The 26,506-nt window shown below is 43.3% G+C and overlaps 3 protein-coding genes across 6 annotated transcripts in view; 2 read left to right on the top strand and 1 right to left on the bottom strand.

Moving 5' to 3' along the window:
• Positions 1-12,538, top strand: part of cadm4 (cell adhesion molecule 4) — a 147,452-nt gene extending 134,914 nt beyond the window's left edge. For 2 of the 4 annotated variants that reach the window (XM_070967312.1, XM_070967310.1), the window contains exons 7-9: positions 9,232-9,360; positions 10,343-10,421; positions 10,568-12,538. In XM_070967312.1, coding sequence (XP_070823413.1) covers positions 9,232-9,360; positions 10,343-10,383 — 170 coding nt within the window. In that variant the 3' untranslated portion in view covers positions 10,384-10,421; positions 10,568-12,538. The remainder of the gene's footprint in view (positions 1-9,231; positions 9,361-10,342; positions 10,422-10,567) is intronic. The other 2 variants (XM_070967311.1, XM_070967309.1) reach the window with 1 other exon arrangement.
• The window catches only part of apoc1 (apolipoprotein C-I), a 351,086-nt gene that overhangs the window by 217,851 nt on the left and 106,729 nt on the right, over positions 1-26,506 (bottom strand). The gene's annotated exons all lie outside the window — the stretch shown is intronic.
• Positions 19,988-25,302, top strand: rps19 (ribosomal protein S19). Its single transcript, XM_070967333.1, has 6 exons — positions 19,988-20,017; positions 20,801-20,871; positions 21,243-21,343; positions 22,038-22,221; positions 22,918-22,972; positions 25,248-25,302. The coding sequence occupies exons 2-6, from the start codon at positions 20,801-20,803 to the stop codon at positions 25,275-25,277; spliced, it is 441 nt and encodes a 146-aa protein (XP_070823434.1). The 5' UTR covers positions 19,988-20,017; the 3' UTR covers positions 25,278-25,302.

The raw sequence follows: 26,506 nt of genomic DNA, 5'->3' as shown, positions 1-26,506 counted from the left end.
ACCCATTTAATTGTGACGCTTGTCTCATCTGTCTTTCAGCTTTATTTGTTTTTCTGATTTGGTACACAGCAGGAAACCACTGCTAAACCTCCTGTGCAATTGATTCAACAGAGATATTGATCCCACAAGACTCATAGGCTACCGTGCCCACATACTAGTCACCAGCATCATTATTCAGGCTATATCTTGTAAAGAACCAATTTATCATGTCCCCTGTGACCCAATCCTCTCTTCAAGGAATTCAGAGTAACTTACATCTTCAAGTGCAACAAATAAAGGTTCAAGACATTGTGACAACTAAATGAATCTCACAATACAAACAGGCACGTAGGAGACAAAGACGACAGATGTGAGCGCACAACGCAGAGTATTAACCTAAAGCTGGATCTGCTGAAACTCTGGATTTTACATGGTAACATTTGCCAAGAACAACAGACGAGCATCTGTTGCATTTAAAATTCAGGCGGATCAACTTCGCTTGATGCTTGAGCAGAGGTTTCAGAGGGGGAGCGAGATGTGGGTAAGGGGCTTTTGTTGTCAGGTTTTACAAGTTTTCCAAGATGTTGCACCTAGATTCACCGTTGGCTGCTAAATTCTTAATGAAGGTTGACCCAGATAAACTGCACGCTGTGGCTCAAAGAGGATGACGGTGGAGCTCACAAACATCGCATGAGGATCTTGTGTCACCATAAAGTTATTTTTTGGAAAATGTGACAAATTGGCAAACTTTCTGTCTGAGTGTGAAGCACATTTGAAGACGAGGTTTTGATGTGCATTAATGCTGTGCAATCCACACATGAAACAACTTGGTAAACTTGCAGTCAAAAGGACAAAATTGGAATTGTGTCATTTTAATGGGACAGCAGCAAAGTTAAATCGCAAAGCTAGCTCATCATTAGAGGCTTCTACGGTTTCAGTATGTTTGTGGTTTGGCCTAATTACATGCACACTACTGTCAGTCAGTAGGGTTGCCCTTTTGATCTACACCCCTCCCCTCCCCTCCCCTCGCCTCCCCTGCTGGCTGCTGCTGTCATTGCACCCAAACACCTGATACGGAGATCAGAAGCGGAGGAGCGGATGGAGGGAATAGAGACATGATATCTTATGTAACTTTTTTTTTTCATCTATCCATCACACAAACACTCCGTCTCCCACACGCACACACACTCGCAATCAACAATCACACGCTCTTGTACAAGCGTGTCTAGCATCAAACGGCACACATAATGGCAGCTTTCCACAGGCACCGGGGTGGCAACAGTGGCAAGATGAAAGGTGACATCCCCACCCACTTCCCTCCCTCTCTGTGTCTCTCGCTCTCTCTCTCTCTATCCTAGAAGGTTACACATGTCGAGCTTTGATGTGCGTTGCCACCTCTGTAGAAAAATGCTCTGTTTTTCTCCCTCCTCCTCAGCTTCCTCCCTCACCATTTTTTTCAGCTGTCTTCTTCATTTGTTTATCTATGTGCCATTTCTCCTCTCCTACGTTTCATCATGTAGCTTATTTATTTCATGCCGTTGCTCTGTGCTGGTCATTAATTTGATTTAGCCTGCTGTTTTTGTTATCTGCTCTTATTGTGTAAAAAGGGTGTATTTAAAGTAAGGAATCTTGCCTCCACCAAAATCCATAAAAGACCAGAAATCCACATAGCCAACATAAGCCAAGCTTCAGATCCTCTGCTCTGCACCACGGATTTCCAGCAATCAGCTTCTTAAATCCTACCACTGTAGCCTCACATCAGTGGTGTTTTGCTGTACTTCAAAAAATATGTACTCGCCCACTGGGCAGATTGTTTCAACCCTTATCTCAAAGAGCTCAGAGTTGTTGATTCAGCCATCATTTTAATCTGTAGAGGACTGAAAGTCACTCTTGATTTTCCTGCATGTCACAGCTAATAATCTGGCTAACGTGGTGTTAATTCTCTTTAAAAAAAAAAAGAACTTCTTGCATTCAGGCTGTAATGTTTCCAGTGATATGTGCGTCTTTGTAAATGTTACATGGCTATAAAACGGCGCGTTTGCCATACATCACTGCCAGTGCAAATAAACCGCCGTGGATTATATGGTGCCAGTGAACTGCTGCATTCTGATGATTAAACACAAAGTTCACCAGTCAATATTGGAAATAAATATGATCCCGCTCTGTTGAATATGTTGAGATGACTCATAACACTTCATTCCAGCGCCCACATTGTTATAGTAGGTGTCAAATAGCGAATATCTCATTTTGTAACAAAGCTCTTCACTTTTTTGTGCATCGCTTTTTTGTTTTCTGAGAGCTTATTTTTTGTTTCAGTCTCTCTCTCTCTCCCCTCTTCTGTTATTCTCTCCCTCTCACTCTTCCTTTCCTTGACATCCTTCCTTTCGTTTAACTTGTGCCTCCTGTTCTCACCTCTTTTGCACCACCTGTCCACTTCCTCCCTCCACTCTCCCACGACCTTTCAACTGTTTTTCACCTTGCCACCACTTTGCCCTCCATTCTTAGTTCAGCTGCAGTTCAGCCTCCTTACTGAAAGAGGGCCGAGGTGTCTGAGAATATGGCACAGCGAGACGCGAATGTAACTAAGTGAGGAGTTGGGGAGGGACAGATGGAGGGAGGAGGGAAGGGAGAGGGGAAGCGATGGAGGGATGAGAAGGGAAAGGAAGGACGATGGAGGTCAGACGCAGGTTAACATTCAGTCCCACAGCCTGTCAGATAAACGGAATGTCAGTTTCGTTGGCTCCTAGCCTTCCCAGAGGGAATCCCAGAGTGCACTTGGGGGAGGAATAGGGGCAAGGAGGGAGCACTTGAGGATGTGTGTTATAAAAGATGAGTCAGCAGAAAAGACACCATTTTATTGCAGGTACAGAAAAACTCTCCTTCTCATTTCATGTCAACCTTCTCTCTGTGAGAGTTAACCGCCAGCAGGGTCTGTACACTGGGCACAAACTCAGGCAAAAGTGGCTGCCAATTTGTCGCAGGTTTTTTAGGCTCTGCCACTTTATGAAGGGAGACGGACTTAATGCTGGCGAAGGAGAACAGAGAGCGAGAGGTGGAGAATCCTCCAGGGAGGCCGGGCCGTGGCAAAGACGTGATGCGCTGAAGCTGAGCTTTATTTGACCGGTCACACTTGTGTGTAACTCTGTGTGTGTGAGTGAGTGAGTGTGTGTGCATGCGCTGTGATGCGCTGATGATCCAGATAAAGAGAGAGAGATACTTCTCATTATTGTGAATGGAAGTGAGTGCTCCACTTAATACGACGAAATTAACTTCCTGCAACTTTCTGAAAGTCGCTAATGATATAAAGGTGAGAAATGATTTTCAGTGAAGAGAGAGCACACAGAGAACACACACACACAGAGAGAGGGAGGATCTGCACCTATGTTGGTTGTTTCATCTCTGTGCCACCATTGTTGAGGAGAAATTGAATTTTTCTTATGTGTGTGTATATGTGAAGGTGCACGTGGATGCGTGTGCACGTGACTGTGAGGAGAATGTTGCAGATTGTCTGGTGAAAGCCCGGAGGGCTCCCTTATGTAATTGGACTGAGCTGCTGCACTCAGATGAATCGCCAAGCCAATAAAACCCATTAGAATTGAATTGCATGAGAGATTGTGGGAGATGGAGAGAGAAAACAAGAGAGGGGGTGAGATAGAGATGGGGAGATAAGAATTGTTAGTTTGCATATATGTAATGCACTTATGTATGTGTGTGCGTGTGTGTATTTCTGCAAAGCAGTGCAGGAAGTGAGCATGGGGGAGAATAGATAGACTAATGGATTTGCAGACAGATTTGTGGAAAACAGAAGGGAGTGATAGAAAGATGAAAGGATGGGCACATAGTGAGGGATACTAGGTGACCAGGGATTAGTCTGTCTCTCCTCGGCTGTTGTAATGAGCCGTCAGCATAATTGGAATGAAAAACCTAGACCTCAATTTAATGAAGTGAGACTTTCAAAAAACGTAGAATGAGAATTAAAGTGGAAAAGGTTGGGGGCGAGTGGCAGAGGAAGCCAGACAGGGAAAATGCAGCGTCAATTTAAAAAAAAAAAAAAAAGTCTTGGGCACTGTGTTCCTCCACACATGACATGCAGCTGTATTGATGTCTGAGTATGCTCTGAATGAGTCTTCAGCCAATCAGAGTTGGCCCACATGCCCTCAGCAGTGGCCTTTGGACCAATATCCAACATTTTGTGCTCTGATTGACAGCTGGAGCCACCACTGCTCTGGGCAGGGCCCTTATAATCAGGAACACTGAACATGAAAGAATAACAGGGCTCATCCAAAATGGTGGCGCGGTATCCTCAGGCGCACTTCTGCGAGAAGGAGATACGAGGAGAAACGTCATTATCGCAAGTGCCACCACATCCGTCCCTGGAAATAACATGGGCTGTGTGCCTGATTGGCAGCCATATAGTGTTAATGAATAACAATATGATGTGGGGGGGGGGACGCTATCGGCCAAGAGAACGACAGCTGTATGGCATTCTCCTTAATTAAGTTGAAGAGAGGCAGTGAGGGAACGCAGTCACAGAGGAATGAAACTGGAGACGCAACCGAATTAAGCAAAGTGAAGGAGGGAGGGCGGGTGCAAATGAGGGGAAGAGAGTTTGGTTGAAGTCGAGCAAGGAAAAAGATGTAAGAGATGTTGGTAGGATGATAAAAAAAAAAGTTGCAAATGGTGAGAAAGAACTATTTTTAGGTCATCTGTGATAGTCAGGTGAAATTCATCAGCGTCAAGTTAATTAGTGCAGCGACCCCGGCCATTAATCCTCAGGCTCAAGTGACAACCACATACACACATGCAACATACATGCGCTCATACAGGAGAGCAGCAACACACTCGCCGAGATAACTGTAGGCTAATTTCTCTTTCGCTGTATCTGGTCCAGACTTCCTTTCCTTTTTCTCTCGCTTTACTTCACAGAAAACTCATCTCTTTGTCTCTCCCACAAAATGCACTGCGCATCATGTACATTTATTTACAGAGAGAAGAAGACCGTGCTTGGCTTGAAGAAAGAAAAAACAGGACGGGGGAGGTATAGTGCTGACATAAGAAGAGTGCAAAAAGAGATTGATGATCTCAGGGCCAGTGGGAGAAAGGGAGAGAAGAGACAGAGGAATACTTACCAATAAATTACTCCTGAGCAGAAAGGGCAGTGTGTGTGCGTGCGTGCACGCACACGTGTGTGTGTGTGTGCCGTATGTTTCTGTACGACTTTGTGGGTGTATTGTATGTATGTGTGTTTGCATGGCTCATTAATCATTTGTGTGTAAGTGTGCATGAGCATGTGGTACGTGTATGTGCATGCACCGGCTCGCATGTATTTCAAAACGAGGTGTGCGTGAGTGTGTCCTGAGACTTTGAGCATCGACGAGCTCGCACCTTGCGATTTCATACCCATTGTTTGATGAAATGGCATGTTATTCACTCTTAAAGTGCTGATGCGCACATACAGGCACTCACAGGTTCACACCCACTCCCTCATCTCCCTTTTAGTTCTTGTCAGCCATTATTTTTGTCTTTACCGGCAATATGAACTTGTCTCTTTCTACCTCCCTACCTACCATTGTGTCTCAGTCATTGATTCAGAGAATGTGTCAAGATCCAAGCTATTGTTCGGCATTGAATGAGACAGTCCCTGCATGGCACTTTTCCATTGGGAATGCATCTGTCACAGACAATGTCTCTGTCTCCCCTGCCATTGTACCATAGAAAATGTGTCAGTGATAGAGAATGTGTTCCTATATATTCCAGTTGCTTCGTAGATGAATGTCAATCTGCCAGGTGTAATTCTCTTCACCCCCCTGCTTTAAAGCATGTCTGTCTCATTGTAAATGTCTCCTTTAACCCCCCCAGCACAGAGGCATGCCAAGGAATATCATTTGTCCTTGTCTTTATCTCTTGTCAGGGGTCGAGATCGATTCTATTTCGCACACACAGTCAATTTAGGAAAATAATTAGCAACATTTGTCTCCAGTTTCGAAATGGCATCGGCTTCAATTGCTGATCAGTGTGTTTGAAATAAATCTTTCCTCCAGTTCTTTTATTTTCTTCTCCTCCTCAAAACTCATTGGAAGAGACGGGCCGTCTTTGAGACTACCGTCCAATGATTAAAGAGCGGGATGCTGAGGCAGAGCAGCCAAGAAGCTCGATTAATATTCAACAATAATAAAGCATGTGTTGTGTTTTATAGGCAGTAGTAACTTTGCTATAAAACCCTGCGGCGCTTTGGTTGAAATGTCACTGCATGTTGTAGATAATAGCATTTGTGTATGTGTGTGTTATCCCATTCCCTGTCTGTCTGTAGATAATGTGTCAATCACTACCACGGTCCCTCCCACTCCTACCACCCAACCAATCACCTCCCATCCCACCACCCCAACCCTCCTAACACCCAGCTTCGCTCCGGACGCAAAAGGTAACACACACACACTTTTTATTCTGCCTCTGCTGCCCTGCATCTCTCTCCTCGTCCTTCTCCGCTCTCCTTTGGTGTCTCTCACTCCCCTGCTCATCTGACGACTCTCAGGTGGCCCACACATCACACACACACACGCACCCACACACACACACACACACACACACACACACACACACACACACACACACACACACACACACACACCATTTTTCTCCTGCAACCTTCCTTTGCCCTGCATCTACATGAGCGTACGTGCCTGCAGATGCTTGCATGGTGCACCAAGCACATCTACCCACTCTCTCCCTCTTTCTTATCACTGACTGTTTGATGTTCCCCACACACACATTGCCCAGTCAGCATTTTGTGTGTGTGTGTGTGTGTGTGTGTGTGTGTGTGTGTGTGTGTGTGTGTGTGTGTGTGTGTGTGTGTGGGTGGGGGGGGTCTCTTGGTGTTTGATGGGTACTGTTGATGAATCTGCGTTAAGAGTTTAAAGAACTGGCAACACACCCAGCTTTTAGCTGACTGTTGCCGGCCTCTGGAGGAATGGGAAGATGCTACACAAACATTTTTGTCTGAATACATGCACATTCGCAAACACACACACACACACACACACACACACACACACACACACACACACACACACACACACACACACACACACACACATACACACACAGAAAGAAAGACGCAGAGTGAGAGAAAGAAAGAAAGATCAGGGATCCAGGTGGTTGTCTAATCGTATTCTCCCAGATGAATGTTACACAGCAGGAGAAAGAAAGGCTGATTGGTATGACTCTGCTACCCCGAGTGTGTTTGTGTGTGTGTGGGTGGGTGGGTGTGTAAAATTACACACTCTTTCAGTAGCTCCCCTCTCATTTTATCTACAGAATCTATTCATCTCATATATGCACTTAAGCAAACACATGCTCACCGGCATCTCTTCTACTTTCTTTCCATATCTTCGGCTGCTCTCTGTATCTCCTCTGTTACTTATGAGGAGAGATGAATGGAAGAGAGCAGGAGCGTCCCTCTTGTTCTTCTGTTGTTCAGCTGCTGGGCATGTATGGAGATGTCATAAAGAGTCATAGGAAAAGCTACGGCTTGAACAGTTAGTCGATGCTGATGTATCATCTGATGGGCTCCTCGGAGAAACAGCGCACTTTTTAATACTGTCAGTCATTTCCTGTGGAGCTCTGGGCTGCGGTGGATGAAAAACAGGGTGGTGTGAGGTAAAGGTGCAGCGCTTAAGTTCTCGCTTTTTCATCTCCTGTGAAATATTGCTTGCTCGATCCTATCGCAGTTGAATCCCACATGTCCCGCGTGCCTGCAGATGCACCGATACTCATTTTATCGTGCCTTGCGACACTTGATCATGCACATAGGCAGGAATGTGATGCACTTTGTCACGGTGCTAAATGAGACACTTGCCCAACAAATACACGCAGAGGAATGCATCATCTTTTCTTCAGCTGTCAATCCCCGCTCCTCTTCCTTTCCTTCACCTCCTCCATCACTCTTTCTCTCCTCATCTCTATGTGTTAGCACTGTATTAATGATTCATGTTTTAATTCCGCTCTGTCAAGGTCCAAGAGCTGCATCAATAACTACATGTCCTTGCCTCCTATTGGCCACACCAGCTCTTACACTACACCCCCACAGCCCCAAGAGAAAAAAAACAAAACATTTTGTTATCGTCAGCGACTCAGACGCTGTCTTTGTATTTAAGTCCAGACTGGAGGAGCTGCACAAAAGCAGCACAAATTACCTTAATTTCGCTTTACCAATCATGTCTTTCTCTTTCTCAGCATCCCCTCGCTCTGTGCTGTCAGCCAGTTTTTGCTGTTGAATCTGTACACAGACACGTGTTTGGTCTTAAATTTTCTTTATGCTCTATATTAGGGCTACAACTAACCATTAATCTGTTGATAATGTTTTCAACTAATTGATTGATTTACCAGAGCTCGCAGGCAGTGTCTTCTGATTGGTTGTTTTGTCTGATCAATACCCAAATTATTCTATTGAAAGTGAGAAAAAAAATTTTGCGAAGCTGGAACCAGGGAATATTTAGTGTTTTTTTCTTGATAAATGACTTAAACAATTAATCAATTGTAAGAATTATCATCATTTATTTTTTCTGACAGCAGGATAATTGCTTGCCTGACTAAACTTTTCAACGCTTCCTTTCATTATTCCTCTGTTTTTCTTTGAGTGGTAGTGCTTTCGCTTTAAAGCTGTGTAAAGTTAAAAAAGTGAGGCTGACATGAATAATTTCTTAGCACAGCTGCAATTTTCTAATACAAAATGTCACAGAGTTAAACTTGCCTTTTTTAATCCTTTTATCTCTCTTCACTCATCTTGTGGTGAAGTGTTTGATTTCATTCCCCAGGACTGCACCACTCGGGGTGTAAACACACTCGAAGCCCCCCCCCACCCCATTCAAAATGCACTGTGGTCTTGACAGGTGCTTGGCTGAAATGGGTTTTTAGAGGCTGACATACTTATTTCTTTATTCACTCTCCTCATTTCTCCACCTTTTTCTCACCCGTTCTGACTGTCTGGCGTTCTGTGCAGTGGGGGGTGATGAAAGGTGATAATGGAAGTTGGGTGGAGGATATTGACTTCTCTTTTCTCCTGTCTCGCTCCCTGTGCTGCCTCTCTTTCTCTCACTTTTATACCTTTTCTTCCCTTCATCTCTCCAGCTTTCATTTTTGATCCATCTTTCTCTTTGTCTCTGTTTCTTTGCCTGCACTTTTCTCTACATATTTCCCTTCGTATGCCTCAGCCTCCACCTGTGCACACTATTTATCTCTTTTATTCTTTCTCAGATCCCGGTGCAGTGGTAGAGACTCACAGTGCAGTACCATATGCGGTGATAGGTGGCGTTCTGGCACTGCTGGTTTTCACCGTCATCTGCGTCCTCATTGTCACCATCTGGTGCTCCGTCCGACAGAAAGGTAACACACACACTCTCACAAACACACACACCAAATGACACAAAAGTTTCTTTCATGAGCACGGGGACACGTTTCGGAGTGTTTTATCACATTTTTCACAGGCATGTTTTCTCATATCTCCACTCTCTGGCATAAATTGCTGTGAAAAAATCATTGCAGACCAGTTAACAACCTCATTCTTTGAAAATAATCTTTTAAACTGAGGTGTAAACCTGTTGGCGCAAAGCAGACAGGGTGGGATTCTCCTCTCTAGGCGGGCGCTGTCAATGATGGACGACCTTGGCCAGGATAGCGGAAGAGACAGGGTGGGGTGGGAAATGTAGGTGCGGTCCCCATGTTTTATGACTATATGTTAGTGTATCAAGGCTCATCTATTAAAAGCAGCCTTCCTGCGCTCCCTATCTTTTTAAGTGCCCCTGTGTTGGCAGCGTTCAACTGTGTGCCACAGTTGCCAAGAAATGATCCGGGAACTGTGTAGCGAGCAGTAACCAACCATTACTTACCCTGTGGCCAGACAAGCTGTCAGTCAGCACTCAGTATGGCTTGACCGCCAATCAGCACAGAGACAGGACCATTACAACCAAACTATGTTGAGACAGGGCCATTAGGACTTTGTCTTCAGTCCGCTGAGACTGTCAGCATGCCAGTCAGCCTCTGCGGTAAGGAGAATGAGAGTGTCACTCACCCCTGGAGTGAAGAGACACTCAAGCAGGAAGATGACTTGAGCAGTTCTTGCTCTCTGTAACCTGCACCGCACCGAATCATTAATCATACAGACCCGAGGGGTGTTAAAACTTGTTTAATGGGTTTTCAGGGTGACGCAAACGTGCCATTGTTCTGTTGCGCCTAACCTTCCCTCCACCCTTCTCTGCCAATCTCTCCTCCCTCCCTGTCTTTTATTCTCTATTATCATCTCCACCTATCCCTCCTCTTCTTCTTCTGTTCACACATCCATCCCCTCACCTTTAATTTCTGCTGGTAGGCTCGTACCGTACCCGAGAGCCTATTCTTGCTTGGTATTGACCTAACAATCAGTTAACTAATGAATTAATCAGTCACAGGTATGGTACTCAATAATATTAGGGCTGAGTGACTTGATAATGCTGCATGGCACCGCAATGATCATGACGCTTCGCCGCCTAACCTTCCCCCTCCAATCTTCGCTCTCTCTCTCTCTCCCTCTCTCTGTATGTCTCTCTTCCCTCAGGTTCCTATCTTACCCATGAGGCCAGTGGGTTGGATGAACATGGTGAGGTGCAGGAGGCCTTCCTCAATGGGAACGACGCCAGCCAGGGCAAGAAGGAATACCTACTGTAGCCCTTCTCCTTCCCTATCCCCTTCTCTTCTGACCTCATCCCTCTATTTCCTCCTCTCCCTGTCTCCCACCTTATATACAGTATACACACACACACACACACACACACACACACACACACACACACACACACACACTCACACACTTCTATACAATGCGCCATAACGGGCGGCCTTCTGAAAACGACTGTATACAGATACTGCACACAGCCAATCCATCCCACTCCATTCCACTCCATATCCTCCCCCCACAGACGCACCCACAGACAGACTGAGAAAAAGAGAGCCTATTGACCCACCAGCCATTAACGACTGTGCCATATACTATAAGTCGGAGAAACTGGGGAAAATGGAGAGAGCGAGAGAGGGGGGGCGGGGGGGGAGGGTGATGTAGACAAAAAACGAAATGATGCCATAATTATTTTGATCGAGAAGGAAGTGGGGAGCACAAAGAAAACAGGCACTCTGCCCGTGCAGCCGCCAAAGTGGAAGGGGAATTAGAGGCAGATGATTGCTATAATTCCATGCCTGGAGAAAACCATCCATTTCACAAAGCTCAATCTTTAACTGGCGGAGACAGTGGGAGCAGTGTGCGAGGAGGGAGGGGGAGCTGAGGAGCTGGGGGCAGTTGACCAGGAGCTATTGAGCGCGAGGTGCTTGAAAATTGAAATTTTGAAAATTACCAAAGCATTTTGCCTACTGAGCGCAAGTCGTATATAATTTCTTCACAACACTGGAGTGTGTAAGCACAGAGTCCCACGAAAAACTTTATGAGCAAACTAACTGTCCTGTTTTGGTACCCTTGTTGGGAGGCCTGCCAATAATTTGTGGGGGGAAAAAATACATTTTCTTGCAGCAGTGAGGGAAAGGTGGTTCTCCTTTCTTTTCAGTTAACGCTCCGTCTCCTCCTTCCTCCCCGTTCACCTGTTACATCCTCTCCCCTCTCCCTTGTATCTCTCTTTCTCTCTGTCTGTCCCCTTCTATCGCTCCTCCTTTGTTGGCTCCTAATAATGAAAGGATTAGTGTTGGGCTGCGTTCCCGACAAAGAAGAAATGAATATGACTTACTAAGGCATTAAAGAAAAGCGTAATTATTTTAGAATGTCATTAAGAGGATAAAAAGGGTTAGAAGTCTTTATAAGAAGGGCAAGGGGAGTGATAGCAAGAGGAGTGAATGAGAAAATAAAATGGATGGATATTTTTTTTCTGAATGCTACCACACGCAGATACATGCATACATTCATACGTACAGTAAACATGTTGACAGAACAAGTATACATATCTCTGAATTCCTTATTTGTATAAAAAAAGAAGAGCAACATAAATTAAAGGAAACTTTTAAGAAATGAGAAAACAGTTTACTATTGAAACGCATTATGAAGCAACTATACTAACACAGAATATTAGCCTATAGAGGTGCAAAGCCGAACAAACTACTGTCCAGTGATCTTTAAAGAAAATGTAAAAAAGAATAAAAAAAAAATGTTTCATTTGTCTTTATGAGAAACCAGAGGTCTTATTGATTTTTTATTAATTATTATTATTATTTGAACAATTATGATTGTTGTTAATGTTATTATTATTGCCGTTGTTATTATTATAATTGTAAATGTTAAAGAAATGTACACTTCCCATGGTTTGTTTTTGGTTCTACTGTAGAGAAATTGCTGTCTTTTTTCGCCCTTACCTTTCCTCTCTTTCCCAGTCTTTCTCTCTCTTCGTCTCCTGTGCCTAGTCGTCTCTTCTTCTGTCTTTCACTCTTGTTTATTTTAGAGTCCATGTGTCATTGTTGATATATAGCTAACTATTTCTTTATAGGGGAAAGATACAAAGCACGACAAAATAAAAAAAGAATCCAAAAATAAGTGTTGGGATCAGACTGGTTTTTGGGTGTTTGCTGTGTAATTAGCAGGTGCTGTTTTTGAAATCCTATGAAAAGGGAACAGGAGACGGAGCATATGATTAGATCAATGGGGAATAGCGGAGTTATAGGTGGGAAGATAAAGATAAAGGCGATGGAGCCGCTTATAACTGGCAGCTCATTCAGAATAAATAGAATAAACAAAACAGACGGTTCTGTGGCGCTGCTAATGAATCATAAGAACAGATAGCGGGGAAGAAAGGGTGACAGGAGGGTTGAGTCAGATGCACGCAGAAAAATATGACTCTGCCATTAACTTCTACGCAATCAATACCCGATTCTGTCGAGAAGCACTCAACATGTCCATCTGTGCACAGGGCTAGATTTGAGAGCCGCCGGAGGTCGCTGGGTGATAGATCAATGTGTTTCTCTTCCATCGATGGCAAGGCTCCACGGTCGCCTGTCATAAAGACAGATTGTCAAACGGCAATCAAAGTAATGGACTTGCCAGGCGCTACCAGCATGAGTTGACACTCCGGCCAACAAACAATTCACACACACACATACACAAGTCGACGCCAGACATCTTCGGTTTATGATGAAGAAAAGGTAGCGTGAGTAGCTCCTGCTATCAGACCCACTGTGGTCGATGAGTAATAAAGCTGAGAATATTGTCCCTCTACACTGTATGTCTTCAGACAGAAATATGTGTCCTTCACGCGAAGGTTTCATGTGTTGTTTCCCGGTGCTCTTCACAGCACTCCGTCTGGGTGTGTTTGTTGTTTGGTTGATGCTGTTATTTCTGCTTCTTCTCACAGGAACAATGAAGAACTCAACCAAGAAAAGCACAAGTTCTAGTTGAAGTTTACTATTTTGTGTGTTTTCCGTGGTGAAAGGAATCATTCAAATTCACAGGGATTGGTAAAGCTGTCATTGTTTGCTCTGGTGAGTCCTGGGAAACTGGCCATTATCTGGCCATTGAGCTGCTATACCCGATGACGGCCGCTGTGATCATAGAGGGCGATTATCGAATCAATAGGAATAAGCAGAAATGAGATCAGGACAAGCCAGACAACAGTTGGTTGTATTCCTCCTGTTTTATGACATGCAGTGAATGTGATAATCTGGCCAGTAATGAGAGCAAGAAGTCTATGAATAACTCACTCGGCTTCTCCCTCATACTAGTTTCACCGATTAACGTCCTGGAACGAATTCACAGCAGAGAATTCCCCGTTTATGACCCATTTATGATGGCCGTATTTCATTTCTACGAGTTGCAGTAGATATCACAGTCCATCCAAACACAAACTCTATATTTCTGGTGGCTACATGGTGGATTAGACACAGTTTTATCCATCTGTAAAGCCAACCCTAATGACCCTAGGATGGTGAGTGCAGCTTATGTTCACTGGTCTTGGCAGTGTGACCCTAGCGAGGCAAGGAGGTGTGCACACAGTGGCAGCATAGCGTGAGGCATTGATTGAGGTTCCTGAGCGCATTGAGGCCGAGCATAATCAAGAAGCAGAAAGGCAGAGAGAACAATTGAATGGGCAGCCGCACTTGGGAAGCTGGGGAAATCTCCTTTTTTTCCCTTTACCTTTCTCTATCAATAATATGTTCCAGTCAGGGATTTTTTTTGTAGTGATGGAAGACATGCTTTTATTTTCTGAGCACATAAAGAGGGAATGGAATGCAGGGAAAGATATGACAAGGGAGAAAATAAAAGCAATATTGACACAAGATCTGGTGAAATAACTGGCAAATGAGAGAGAAAAGAGCACACAACAAATCCAAAGTCAGAGAGGAAGAGTTGGAGGGGAACAGAAAAAGAAAAAGACAAAGTGTTGAATGTCATGCCCATGTTCAATGCAGATAGAGATGGGTTTCTCCATCACTGGTTTCTCACACCAACACAGTTCAAGATGAACAATCCAATTAGAGTGAGCAAGGCCCTTTTTATTACAAGAAAGCATCACATCATATTTAAAAGTTTAATCAAAACAGCCATGAAAATTGTGTCATAACCAGGTTAATGATGACTTCCCCGCAATGCTGCCTTCTCTCTATGCCACTATGTTATAACTGAATGTTTAATTAAATGATGTCACTCATATATCTACATTACTGGTGGTTGGCTTAGAGGAGACTTAGAACAGGCTCAGAATAAAACCCATGGGAAGACCAGTCAAAGAAAACAGACATCTGTGATCAGAATAGCAGTCATCATCTGGAGACTTAATATTCTCACTGACATTTGGTGTGGGACCTGATAATTAACTGGCCTTTTCATTTGCGAGTTATTCATAACGTCTGTGCACGGAGGTTGATGATTAGTGAAGAAGCCAACAACAAACAGGAATCGACTTTACTCTGCAAGCAGATTGTTTCGAACACAAGCTTTTTATCATGCACACAAAACATGGAAGGAACAAGAGTTTAATTCCCTGATCTTCCTGTTTACATTGAAAACAACAGCCTTGATCTTTCATGTCAAGAACTCAGACCCCTGGGCACACTTTGGCTTTAATGGAGTGTTTGGCTGAAAACCATGGAGCTGTCTGCACTGCTTCACACAGGGCCACATGGACAGATTTTCCTCTGGATGGCGCTATTGCAGGTGGAAGGCGGGGAACAGAAAGAGGAAAGGTTGTCCGTTCTTGTCCCATCTTTGTCTTAGGAGGAGTGAAGAGGATCTGGGGCACTAGGCTGTACAGCTGGTTGAGGATCGTGGCAACTACGTGAGTCCAGGCAGGAAGAATGGTGCGGGGGGTGAAAAGCAAGAGAGCTTGGGTAACGTGGATCGGCAGGCACAGCAGAACTAAAAGGGAGAGGGACAGAGCCATGGAACAGACCCAGCGGGAGTTACGTTTAGGGGGGTCTGCATGGCTGACAGAAGTCTTCCTGGGCTTGATGCATAGCAGGTCAAGGTAAATGGCCAGCAGGCAAAGCAAGGGGAGCATGAATACCATCATCGCATGGACATAGACGAGGAACTCAAGGCTGAGAATGATGTCGGCAGCACACTCTCCCCAGTGGTTGCTGTGAAGTTCGGCGTAGGTTAAGTTGTGCATGTCTTCCACGTAAAACTTTGACAAGAAGCCTCCATATGGAAGGTTCTGTCCAATGACTTTACGTTCATAGGAGTACTTAGGAGGTGGGGAAGGGGTAAGCTGGGGCAAAGAGGATGTCCAGTTGTCATGCAGCCCTTGGTCAGCTGCCTCCAGACTAAGTATTTGATTTCTCCAGACGTCGAGGACATCCGAGCCAATGAACTCGCCAAAGGAGGACAGCACCGAGCCAACCCAGCACAGCATAACCACACACAGAACTCGTCGATGGGTGATCACTGAAGAGTACCTGGCATTCGCAAACATGTGGATGTAGACATATCTGAATGGCATTTATACAGAAACTGCACTGAAATACCCTAAACTAAAGAAAGAAATGAGCACAAGCCGTTCTAACCTTTCTACACTGCCTCAACACTCATCTCTCACCACCACCAAAAACATAAAATGGCAAACCTTACTCCTATCAGGAAAAGGGCATTTTCGTTCTAAAATTAAGTTCTGACTTTTAGAAGAGATCTACTCTGACAGCTGTGATATCTACTCGGTGTGAGTGAGTAGTTGTTTTTGAAAAGAGTTCTGAATGAGGTGCACTAAAATCCCATTTCACTTTCACCAACAGGTTAACTGGTTGGTGCAAAGCAATTCAACACCATTTAAAAAAAGACATAATACTGACTGTCTTCCACTGAAAGGCTGGCTTCGTCGGTCACTGTCAATCAAACATCTAAGAGACCCAGAACCTATTGATATTTACTCACCCCTGTCACTTGAATGGCAGTGTAAGCAGTGTGTGATAAAAAGCAGCCTTATGAGCAGTGGGCAAACAGTCTGCTTTGATAGTGCCATACAATGGTGCATCTTGACATGTTTGCTGCTTTTGCCCCCACCCACCGTATATTGATTTTCTTCCTTTACTGCTGAAAGCACTCTTGAGAGTGTTGGTTGACTTTTGCCACCCACACATTCATGTTCTCCCACACACACACAAGATTTTAAAGCGTTGTGTAATTGTAATTTACAGTATGTGACGCTTCATTATATTTAAAAAAAAAATGTCTTCCATATCTTATTTAAAGTATATAATTGGTGATGTTGTTAATATCTGACTGACACTTTCCCACTTTAACACAGATTGAGGATTTGTGTACTTGCTCTTCTCGTGCTTGCACTGATTTCACCCTCTTCTAAACTCACCTGTCTGCCAAGCGAAGCTGCAGGTGGGTGTCCAGTGTAAGCAGCATTAACAGGAACATGGTAAACTGCCTGATCAGCATGGGGCAACACACCAAGGTTATGCAGGTGTACAAACACTGGCGGATTCGCAGGTTCAGTAAGACTGTCACAGGGACCCCAACTGCACCGCCAACAGCCCCCACCCAACCCAGGCACGTCCGCAGACAGCATGAGACACTCTTTGGTTGGGTCCGGGCGCCCTGGGTTCTCGCTTGGACGTCAGCCACCGCATTTCTGCCACTGACCGCCATGCACAACCTCACGCTCACCACAATTACTGATACAGATATGATGCACTGGCACAGGGAGTACAGCCATATGTATTCCATGTCTGGGGGAGATAAAAACAAGAAGCAGAGAGACAGAGACTGATAAAGGAATATATTTGAATGCATCTTAAACTCCAGACTGATAATCACGTCAAAGAGAAATAATTAAAGAAAAATGTAGGGAAGCTTATGCAAATGCACTCCTTCTCCATTTGCCACCACTGCCCTGTGTTCCTACATAGCTCTTTCAGCAAACACCATGCCTGCAAAGTTAACTCGCATTGTCAAAGGACTGGTTAAACATAGAGAAAGACAAAGAATACAGGGAATGCAAATGAGAACTGAGTGACAGAGGGTGGAGGAAATGTTGAAGTTAAGCATAAGGGGTGTAGGTCAGCGTAATAAAAACAGTCAGCAAGAGACGGACAAAGTACAGATGTGGAAGAATGGAGAATGTGATGCAAGTTTGTGCTAAGAGCAGAGAGACGGGCAGGGAGAGAGTAGATATTTTGATAGGTATTGGAGAGCTGTAAACGTGCCTGGAGAGTGAAAAGGTCAGGCCAGACCAAACTTGACAGAACTTCTCCACTGAGGATGTGAGCACCATGCAAACACAGAGCAACGAGCACCAAGCTGGGTGGCAACACACTGTTAACACTCCCTTTTCTTGCCTCTTTTTCTCGTATTTGTTTTGCCTTTCTACTCCTGTGGCACCACCGTGCATCATTTGCACACTCTCTCTGAAACACAAATAGGCACAGACATTTATGCGTAAATACATGAGCACTGACACTCAATCACACAAGCGCACACTCCCCAGATGAGTAATTTCCAGCAAATGCATTCAAAAATGATTGGCAGCTAATTTCGGCGCATTTTCCAACAATAGCCTTGCATAAAGCAGAGCGGATGAATGTTGAAGTAACAGATTTGCCTCAGCAATATGACACCTGTCCATTCCACGTAATTAGTTTGACCTTTTCAGAACATTTGGTGTTAGTCGTCACTTTTCCATAATTATCATGACTGGCTGAAATAACCTCTTTATACCGCTTCATAATCACTTTACACAGTTGTCTCCTGTCTCAACACTTGAAGGGCCTCAGCAAAATTGATTTACTGAAGTAATTAATGGAGTTTAATCCACCTTGTGTGAGTTTTCAATTCAAATTGGTGGCTGGTTACTCCCAGTGTAATTAATTGCCTTAATTAATCAATTAAGCTCTTTGAAACAACATTCAAGCTATAGGGCCGAACCTTTCAGCACGGTGAGGGTTGAAAAGTCAGAGTTGTCTGAATGCTGATATGATGTCAAAGAAGTAAATTAGGGTAAAAAAGTACAGTTACCTGTTGTAAAGGCCTGCGACGACACGGATAGTTTTTACAAAGCTCTACAATCTATCTATCCTCTGTATGACTTGGCTGCCTTTTTATTTCCTCCAGGATCTCTATCTCTGCCTCTCACCTCTCACTCTAAACTGTCTGCCCCCACTGACAGAGTATAAACCTGATTCATAAACCTCTGCTTATCCACCTGCCTTCTATCTCGCTCTCCTGTCTCTGCAAACATATCAATTGTGTCAATGTTGGAGCACGGCTGCCCTTTCCATCTGAGATGTGCAAAGGGCAACATCACCTCTGCCAGCCAAGGAAATATGTAAATAAGGTACACACAGACACACACACATATGCACATATATGGGCATAGACACCCGCTCACATTTACACAGGATTGAGGTTTATTCTTTGTTCTCATAGCAAAAACATTCTCACCCAGATTTTCTTTGATTACTCTGTGCTTTTTGATGGAAAGGCACGTGTTGGAGACGATAAAGACAAGCAGAAATATCAAAGACATTTTACAGTCTTATTTAAAGGCATTGTTCCATGAAACAAAACAAACAGACAGCACCAGTGTATGAACTCTAGGATGTATTAGGATGCAAACACAGAGGGAAGGCATGCCCTCAATAATGCCTTTAGGGTTATATTTTACATTATCCATGTTCCTGTGATCTTGCTCAATAATAGCCCACTCTCCAGAAAATGGAGAAATCGAACAAAGCTCCATTGCCCACCAAGAGACAAAGCCTGGAGCTCCTCCATTAAAAATTGGTTGAAAACGGAATTTTGTGTGCTCAAAATATTGACTTTAGTTTTTACATGCAAATGACCTTCATTGAACTGTAGGGCTGACGGTCATGGCCCAGAAAATGTGCCTAAATTTCCAAAAAAAACCACCCAAGCATATCAATGTTAATACAAATCATTCTCCCGCTGTCTGCCAATACGGCAGAGCTCCAGGAATGGTGCACTGAGCCCACTGGAGGAGGCTCCATTCCACAAAATATTACCCAGAATTCAAGTAACACAAACATAACCATAATTCAAAACACACAATAATAAAGAAACGTTTGCATGTTGCAATTTTAAATATAGCCACAGTACAGTTTCATGTTAATTGTGGAAGAATGAGAAGGTCAGGGTGAATACAGATTACACAAGTAAGATCATATTACAGTGGATGAATCCCTTCTGTATGCACTCAATTTAAAGATATTGCTTGTGGTACCAGAATTTATAACATACTTGCCTTTCGTTTTCTATGAGCATATTTACAAATTAAGATGTTATTGTGGAGGTTAATAACATGGTAAAAGCTTCGTACTTCATTAAACATAAGATGCCTTAAAATACTTTAAAAGACTAACAAGACTACTAACAAATTTCATCTGTATTGTCCAAATTTTTCTGTCACAATAATGTTGTCGGTGTACTTCATAGACTGCGATGAGAGGCATCGGTGGAAAAAACAACGCTTCGATCTCGCGTAATGCGACGAGATTTGCCCGTTTTAACATGCGTTGGAAACCCCGTTCCACCCTCTTCCCTTTGCTGTCCACAAGCAAGGTAAAGCGCTATTTTCTGCCTTCGGTTTTATTTCGCTAAATAGTTTGAAATTGCTTGGAATTTACCCCCGAAACGTGTCCAGATAGGACATAAAGTACTGGTAAACGAGGTAGTTTACCTTTGAATGAGGACGTATACGCGTTTGTTTCTTTTTTTAATGATTTTACTTGAATGCTGCGCTGATACTCTAGGTCTGTTAGTAATGGCTGCCCCCATGCTTCCTCGCGAGGCCTGCTAGCTAGCGGCTAGCTGTGTCGATTTATCATTCTATCTACTGCTGAAGTGTAAAATTAGTAATTGCTTCAAAAGTACTGTGATCTCAGCGAATTGTCTGTTTTAAAGTAGTCAAGCTGAACGATTACATGGAGTTTCCGGAGGCAGGTCTGGTAGCTATGCAAGTTGACTAACGCTCACAGTCGTGTTCCAAGTAAAGCTAATGCCGGTTGAAAGCGTGTAACAGAGCTCGCACACATGTATCGGTCCTAAATTGTTGGCTCACTACTTGTATTATGGAATTGGCATTGCTGTTACTATCACATCTCGAGTTAAGATGAGTGGTCGTGCCCCACTAAGTCGGATGTGATACGTTAACTGCGAAGCAATTGATGTTAGTCCTCATTCTTATGTCTGTGCGACGTTAACGTCGGGTTATGTTATTTCTACCGTACAGTGAGCCGATTCATCCGGAAGGACGCTAAGAGTTTGAATAACCAACTCATTATGTCCCGTGTGTATTGGGAGTTATTTAATATAACTTTGGGGTGACTGTCATATCTTCGTTAGATGCCAGGTGTCACAGTGAAAGACGTCAACCAGCAGGAGTTTGTCCGTGCCCTGGCGGCCTTCCTGAAGAAGTGAGTTTTGTTTTTCTTTCCACACACATTGTTAATGCCATTTCAAGAAATTGTGTGTCTGAGGAATCATGTAATAATATAGTTTTACTGAAAAGTCATTGTTTTGAAAGTATTTGAAGCAGTTTAGTAGATATGATGAAGTTGATGTACTTGCATGATTCTTCCACTTTTTCAGCTGTATTCACTGTATTCACATCATTGAATGCACTCACTTATTGTACATCGCTTAGTGTCAGCTAAATAATTGCAGTGACTTGATTCCATCGTTGTTGCACCATGGTGTACCTCTGGATAAATTGTACACCTGCTGTCATAGTAAACAGAAACCTGATGTGGTTTAGTTCATGCCGACACTTCTCACCTGTCCTCAGGTCAGGAAAGCTGAAGGTGCCTGACTGGGTGGACCTTGTAAAGCTGGGTAAGCACAAGGAGCTGGCCCCCAGTGATGAAAACTGGTTCTACATCAGAGCCGGTAAGTCAAAATACTTCTACTCATTTTTCGCTCCCATTGACCATGTTGTCTCTTTTTGAGATTACAGAGACTTCTTTTTTTTTAAATCTCAAGTTGATGGAGACAAATGTTTGTTTCATCAGCAGTGCCATTCAACAACATACTGGACTGCATTTTACATCACTTTAGGGATGTATGGAAGTTTGTAGATTCCATGTGACTTGGCTCTGGAAATGCTAGCATAAAAACCCTGCAGTTACTTTATGCTCAATTAACAGTTGACTCAAATACTTCCCCCTTTTCATTTATTGAGAGATTGAGATGTCTGTCATTGAGACTTGATACCTAATGTGTACTAGGGCCAGTTCTCTCACTGTATTTACCCATCAGTAGTGCTGTGAATGTTTGGCTACCATGTCCAACACCGTTATGACTGAAAGGCTTTCTTTTAGTTTCATAGCTTAAAGGTGTAATTCAAAGCAGGGTTAAACTCACTACTTGGGGACAGTGTACAAGGTCTGCACTTTTGCTCTCTGATTGGTGCTTTGCTCATGAAATATGACACTGTGCTACTCCTTAATTTCTCTGTTTTCTTACGGATGCCACAAGCCCCCTTATCTAAACATCTGTTTTACCATGATTAGCGGCAACATCCAAAGCAACTTATTGCCACTGATACTGCATAATAACACCATCATGTCTTCTGCTGTCACAGCATCCACAGTCCGCCACCTGTACCTCCGTGGAGGTGCTGGTGTTGGCTCCATGACCAAGATCTACGGAAGTCGCCAGAGGAACGGTGTATGCCCTGCCCACTACAGTGTGGGATCCAAGAATGTGGCTCGTAAGGTTCTTCAGGCCCTTGAGCTGCTGAAGATGATTGAGAAGGATCCCAATGGGTACGTGCCCCTATCATTTGTATCATCAGTTAGTTGAAGTTAACAGGTTTAAGTAGCAATGAAATATTGACAAATGACACTGTTGTGTTGGGGAAAAGTACCTGAGCCTTGAGTTTGGACATGTATGTATAATCTCTGTAAATGTGTGTGTCAGTTGACATGATGGTGGTGTTTTGGGCCACTGTAGGCACCAAGTATTTGGCACCCCCCTCTACACATGCAGTCACCCATTCTTGCAATACTCTGTCACATAGAGTCCTCAGTTTTCTCTCTGCACTTTCATCATTGCGTTACATTGATGTTAAAGAGACGCATTAATGTGATTCTGGATGACTGACATCTTTTAAATGCACGTGGTTGGATTTTGCTTGCATACAAGAAATAATATAATCGCACTCTAGTGAGAGGGCTAATTGATTGGCTTGGTTTTTATTCGGTTCAAGTGGGCAGGAAAATCAAACTTAGAATTGCCTTTGTTTCAGGGTAGATAATTAGTGATTTTTGACAGTGTGTAGGATGTAGAATTGATATGTGGCTTTCCTCAACTATAATACTGTGGTCGATGTGGTGTTAAGAAGTAGTTATTGAAGACTAAAGCATTTTTCTTAATTGATTTTTGACCAAGTATGTAGGTTTATCTATTCTGTTATGTTCCTCTGTTTTCGTGGTTTAATTTTTTCCCTTTGTTCCCCTCAGCGGTCGCAGACTAACTGCCCAGGGAACCAGAGACCTGGATAGAATTGCTGGCCAGGTGAGAAACTGATCTGTTTTCACACAAGTAACTTGGTTATTGAGTACTTGGATTTTAGTAAAAGTCAACCCAAAACCACACATAGATGCATAACTATATCAATTATATGTTACTTAGTACTTGGGATTATACGCATATCCGTGCTGCATCTTTAGTACCATGTACTTTTGAGTAGATAAGCTCTTGTATTGTACTGATCAAAGTACAGAAACTTGTAATTAATGTCATTGTCTGTAGTATACCATAAAACCTGTGAGTGCATCAGTAATTACTGTATGTGCTTTTACTTGTACAGTTGTGTGGCTTTAAGATTTTAACATAGTGGACTCACAGCCTGTGGTACATCAGGGGCCAAGACATTGAAATACGGAGGGTAGACGGAAAACAATGGGAGGAGCGTAGAAACTGATTGTAACTGACATTTTTTCATGGTGGTCAATGTTTGTTACACAAGGGCGGTGTCATTCAGAGTGAGTGTTTGCTGTATCAAAAATCCTTTACAGTTGTGTATAAATACTAATGAGTGACATTTGCACTCTTGGCTAAACACTGTATCTTACCAATCACAAATTGTTGTACTTAGATTTTACTTTATTGATCCCAATTTGGTCAATTCTTCTGTTGCAGCAGCAGCTTATACATGCACATAAGCATGTAATATATACAATAAAGAAGAAGAAGGATGAGAATAAAACTAAAAAAGAAAAGAATGTTTTTGAAAATATAAATATGAAATTAAACATAGAATAACAGCAATTCTTAAAATATAAGGAACAATATGAAATCTAACTCTTAAAAAATATACTGTATGTCTGTATATTATAACATGAAAATATTTGCTGCCCCCTGTCAAATGCCTTCATGGCACCTCGCTAATTTGCCGCCAAGCAATGCCCTGATGGAGCTACACTAAACCTTATATTGTATATTTAATAGGTGAACCTAGGTCTGTCATGCAAGTTGTGTTCTGCTATGGCCTTGTTAATGCGTGAACACAATGATAGAAACAATCCTGGTGGCTGGGGATTGAATCCCACCAGACCCTTCTCACCTTTGCCTCGATTTGTTTCCTGCAGTCTGGATAAAAACCCCAAAGGGCAATGGACTTCCCAGTGCTTTAAATGGTAATAATTGTACTGGTGAGGTCAGGGTGGATCCTACAGCTGGTGTAACCTACTGCTACAATTTAAATGCTCCAGTATCAGACTCCTCAGCTGTTGAATGTCAGTGCAACCCCTTGCTGGCCATGTAAAGGTTGTTTTCAGTGACTGACTGCTTATGATACACTCTGGCATTTTATGTGACGTTCAGACACACTCAGGATGATGCCATAAGTGTGTGTGATCACAGAAATATCACCCTTTTACTTTGATGTGACACCTTGTCTGTTGTGGGAGTACACGGCCCCAGTGTCACTTCAGCATGCAAGGCTTTTTAAAGCACATGTCCTTGGGTGAATTTTTTTCCCTGCCAGCCAAGTGTGTTATGTGTCTTGTGTGGCGCACTACTGGAATTGTTTGTTTGCTTTCACTAAAAAACAAATCACAGTTGGGCCTTGTCAAAAATCAGAGGCAGCAGCGTTGTGATAATCCAAGGGTAAAAGGGGTAAACATGAGGAGGGAATTTCATGCTTGGCAAGTCTGCCGTATGGCACCAGTTTTCTCCTTGTTTACCCATGCTAATGAGCAGTATGCAGATGAGCAGACCTGGGCCCAGCCCCGCCTACCTGCTGCACAAAACTGGCAGGAAGCATGTTTGTGTGGCTCCGCTACCTCCTCACAGAGCCCCCTTGTGTGTTGAAGTTTCTGGTGGCTTTTTAAGATACTGATATTTTTTCCTTGGCAAGTGAGAGTTGTGCCATGTTCTGTCAGACAATTTGTGTTCTTTTCTGGTTGCAACTGTAACACAAGTTTGTCTTCCAAACTGTGTTTACGCTAAAGCTCCCTTGAAATTGCTTTCGATAGGATCTTATTCCCTTATGTTGGGCATTTCCTGTTGAAACGCGATATTGTGTTGGGCCTTAATGTGGTTAGAAATTTACAATAAACCAATAGAACATTAAGGACATTGTGAGTATCATTTGGTCGCGACGTTTGCAAATGAATAGTCGGGATCGTTTGCACCAACTGTGGCAGTATGATGAAACCATTAAAATGCCTTTTCTTTCCTCCCCCTGCAACCAACTGCATTTTCAGCTTAAGTTTTCAAAGGCACTACGGTACCTCGTCTTCTGCGGGACTCAACTCACTGCTGATGTTTTTGTCTTTTTCCACAGGTTGCAGCTGCAAACAAGAAAACTGTTTAATAAATCTTTTTTGGAGAAAGTCAAATGCTGTGTGATCTTTGTTTCCAACTTATGTGAACGCTGGGATAAGAGCATTCATGGTCTGCTCAGTATTTTGAAGTACTTTGCTCATCCTTGGCTGACTAAGAAACTGCTTGAATGTGGTCTGCGGGCTCACTTCACTGGAGGTGTTCAAGTTGTTAAGCCCAATTGATCATAATAAAGGGTAAGATGGTTGACTTGATGAGCGATTTCCCACCAAACACTAGCAGTTGAGCTTGCAAGAGGAAGCCAAACTGCTGCATGAAATCATCCCTAGCTGGTTTCTGCCTGCCTGGTTTAAATGTCATTTAGTCTAAAGGGCAGCAAATGACCATTAGTTTGTCGTGTTTTCAGATTCTCATATCGTCTAACCAGCAAAAGCTCACTACAGGGTGCAGTTTCATTAAGCAGTTTGAAAAGGCTTCCTGGGAGCTGTTCTCAGTCAGCCAATACAGCTTCTCATCGGTGGCCAACATGCTTTACTGTCACAATACCACTTGCACTTCCATATTGATTTTTTTTTTTTTTTTTTGAGGCTGTGTTCATGTATCATCATTTGTTCAGATTGATCCATGATAACACAACACCCAAGGAAAATTGTTCAGTTAATAATGGCAGAAGATTACATTTCCATAAGCAAAACAGTTGGCATTTCAGTCGCTGGCTAGGAATGATGTCATGGTTTGGCTGTTTCGTTCAGGGCCACAGTGCCACCTAGAGACTGAAACAGCCAACAGCACATTCTTAAACCAACTTGTCAATGTGTCATTGAGCAAATACTGAACATTTCCTATTTTCCAGTCAGCTGGGAAACAAGATATCCCAACTGCATGATTTTGCAAGCTGTCAGGACATTAACCTTGTCATGTCGAGTGTGGGTGAGTGGTTGCTTGTTTAAGACACGCCTTTACTGCTGCCCTAGATGTGCCTAATTTGGCTTATTAAAGCAGCCTAAATAGTCAATGGGAATTTATGGTTGAATCTAGAACCAGTCTTTCCTGAAATGTATGGGCTTTTAAATAATAGTTTTTTGGTTTTGATCTAGTTGATGTCATTTCTTGTGCTTCTTTAAGGAGGTACTGTTGCACCTTGTGTTGCACAAAGCCCAATCAGTAAGAGCGCTTGACTGATTTAATTTGGCGGTGCTTCTGAGATCCTGCAGAGGGTGCCAAAGCTTATAGAATATCTGTCATGGCTGTAAATGCACT

The sequence above is a fragment of the Chaetodon trifascialis genome, chromosome 7 (genome assembly GCF_039877785.1).
Source record: "Chaetodon trifascialis isolate fChaTrf1 chromosome 7, fChaTrf1.hap1, whole genome shotgun sequence".
In the NCBI taxonomy this organism is placed as follows: domain Eukaryota; kingdom Metazoa; phylum Chordata; class Actinopteri; order Chaetodontiformes; family Chaetodontidae; genus Chaetodon; species Chaetodon trifascialis.
Note: the sequence above shows the minus strand (reverse complement) of the source record. Positions and strands in the feature narration are given on the sequence as shown.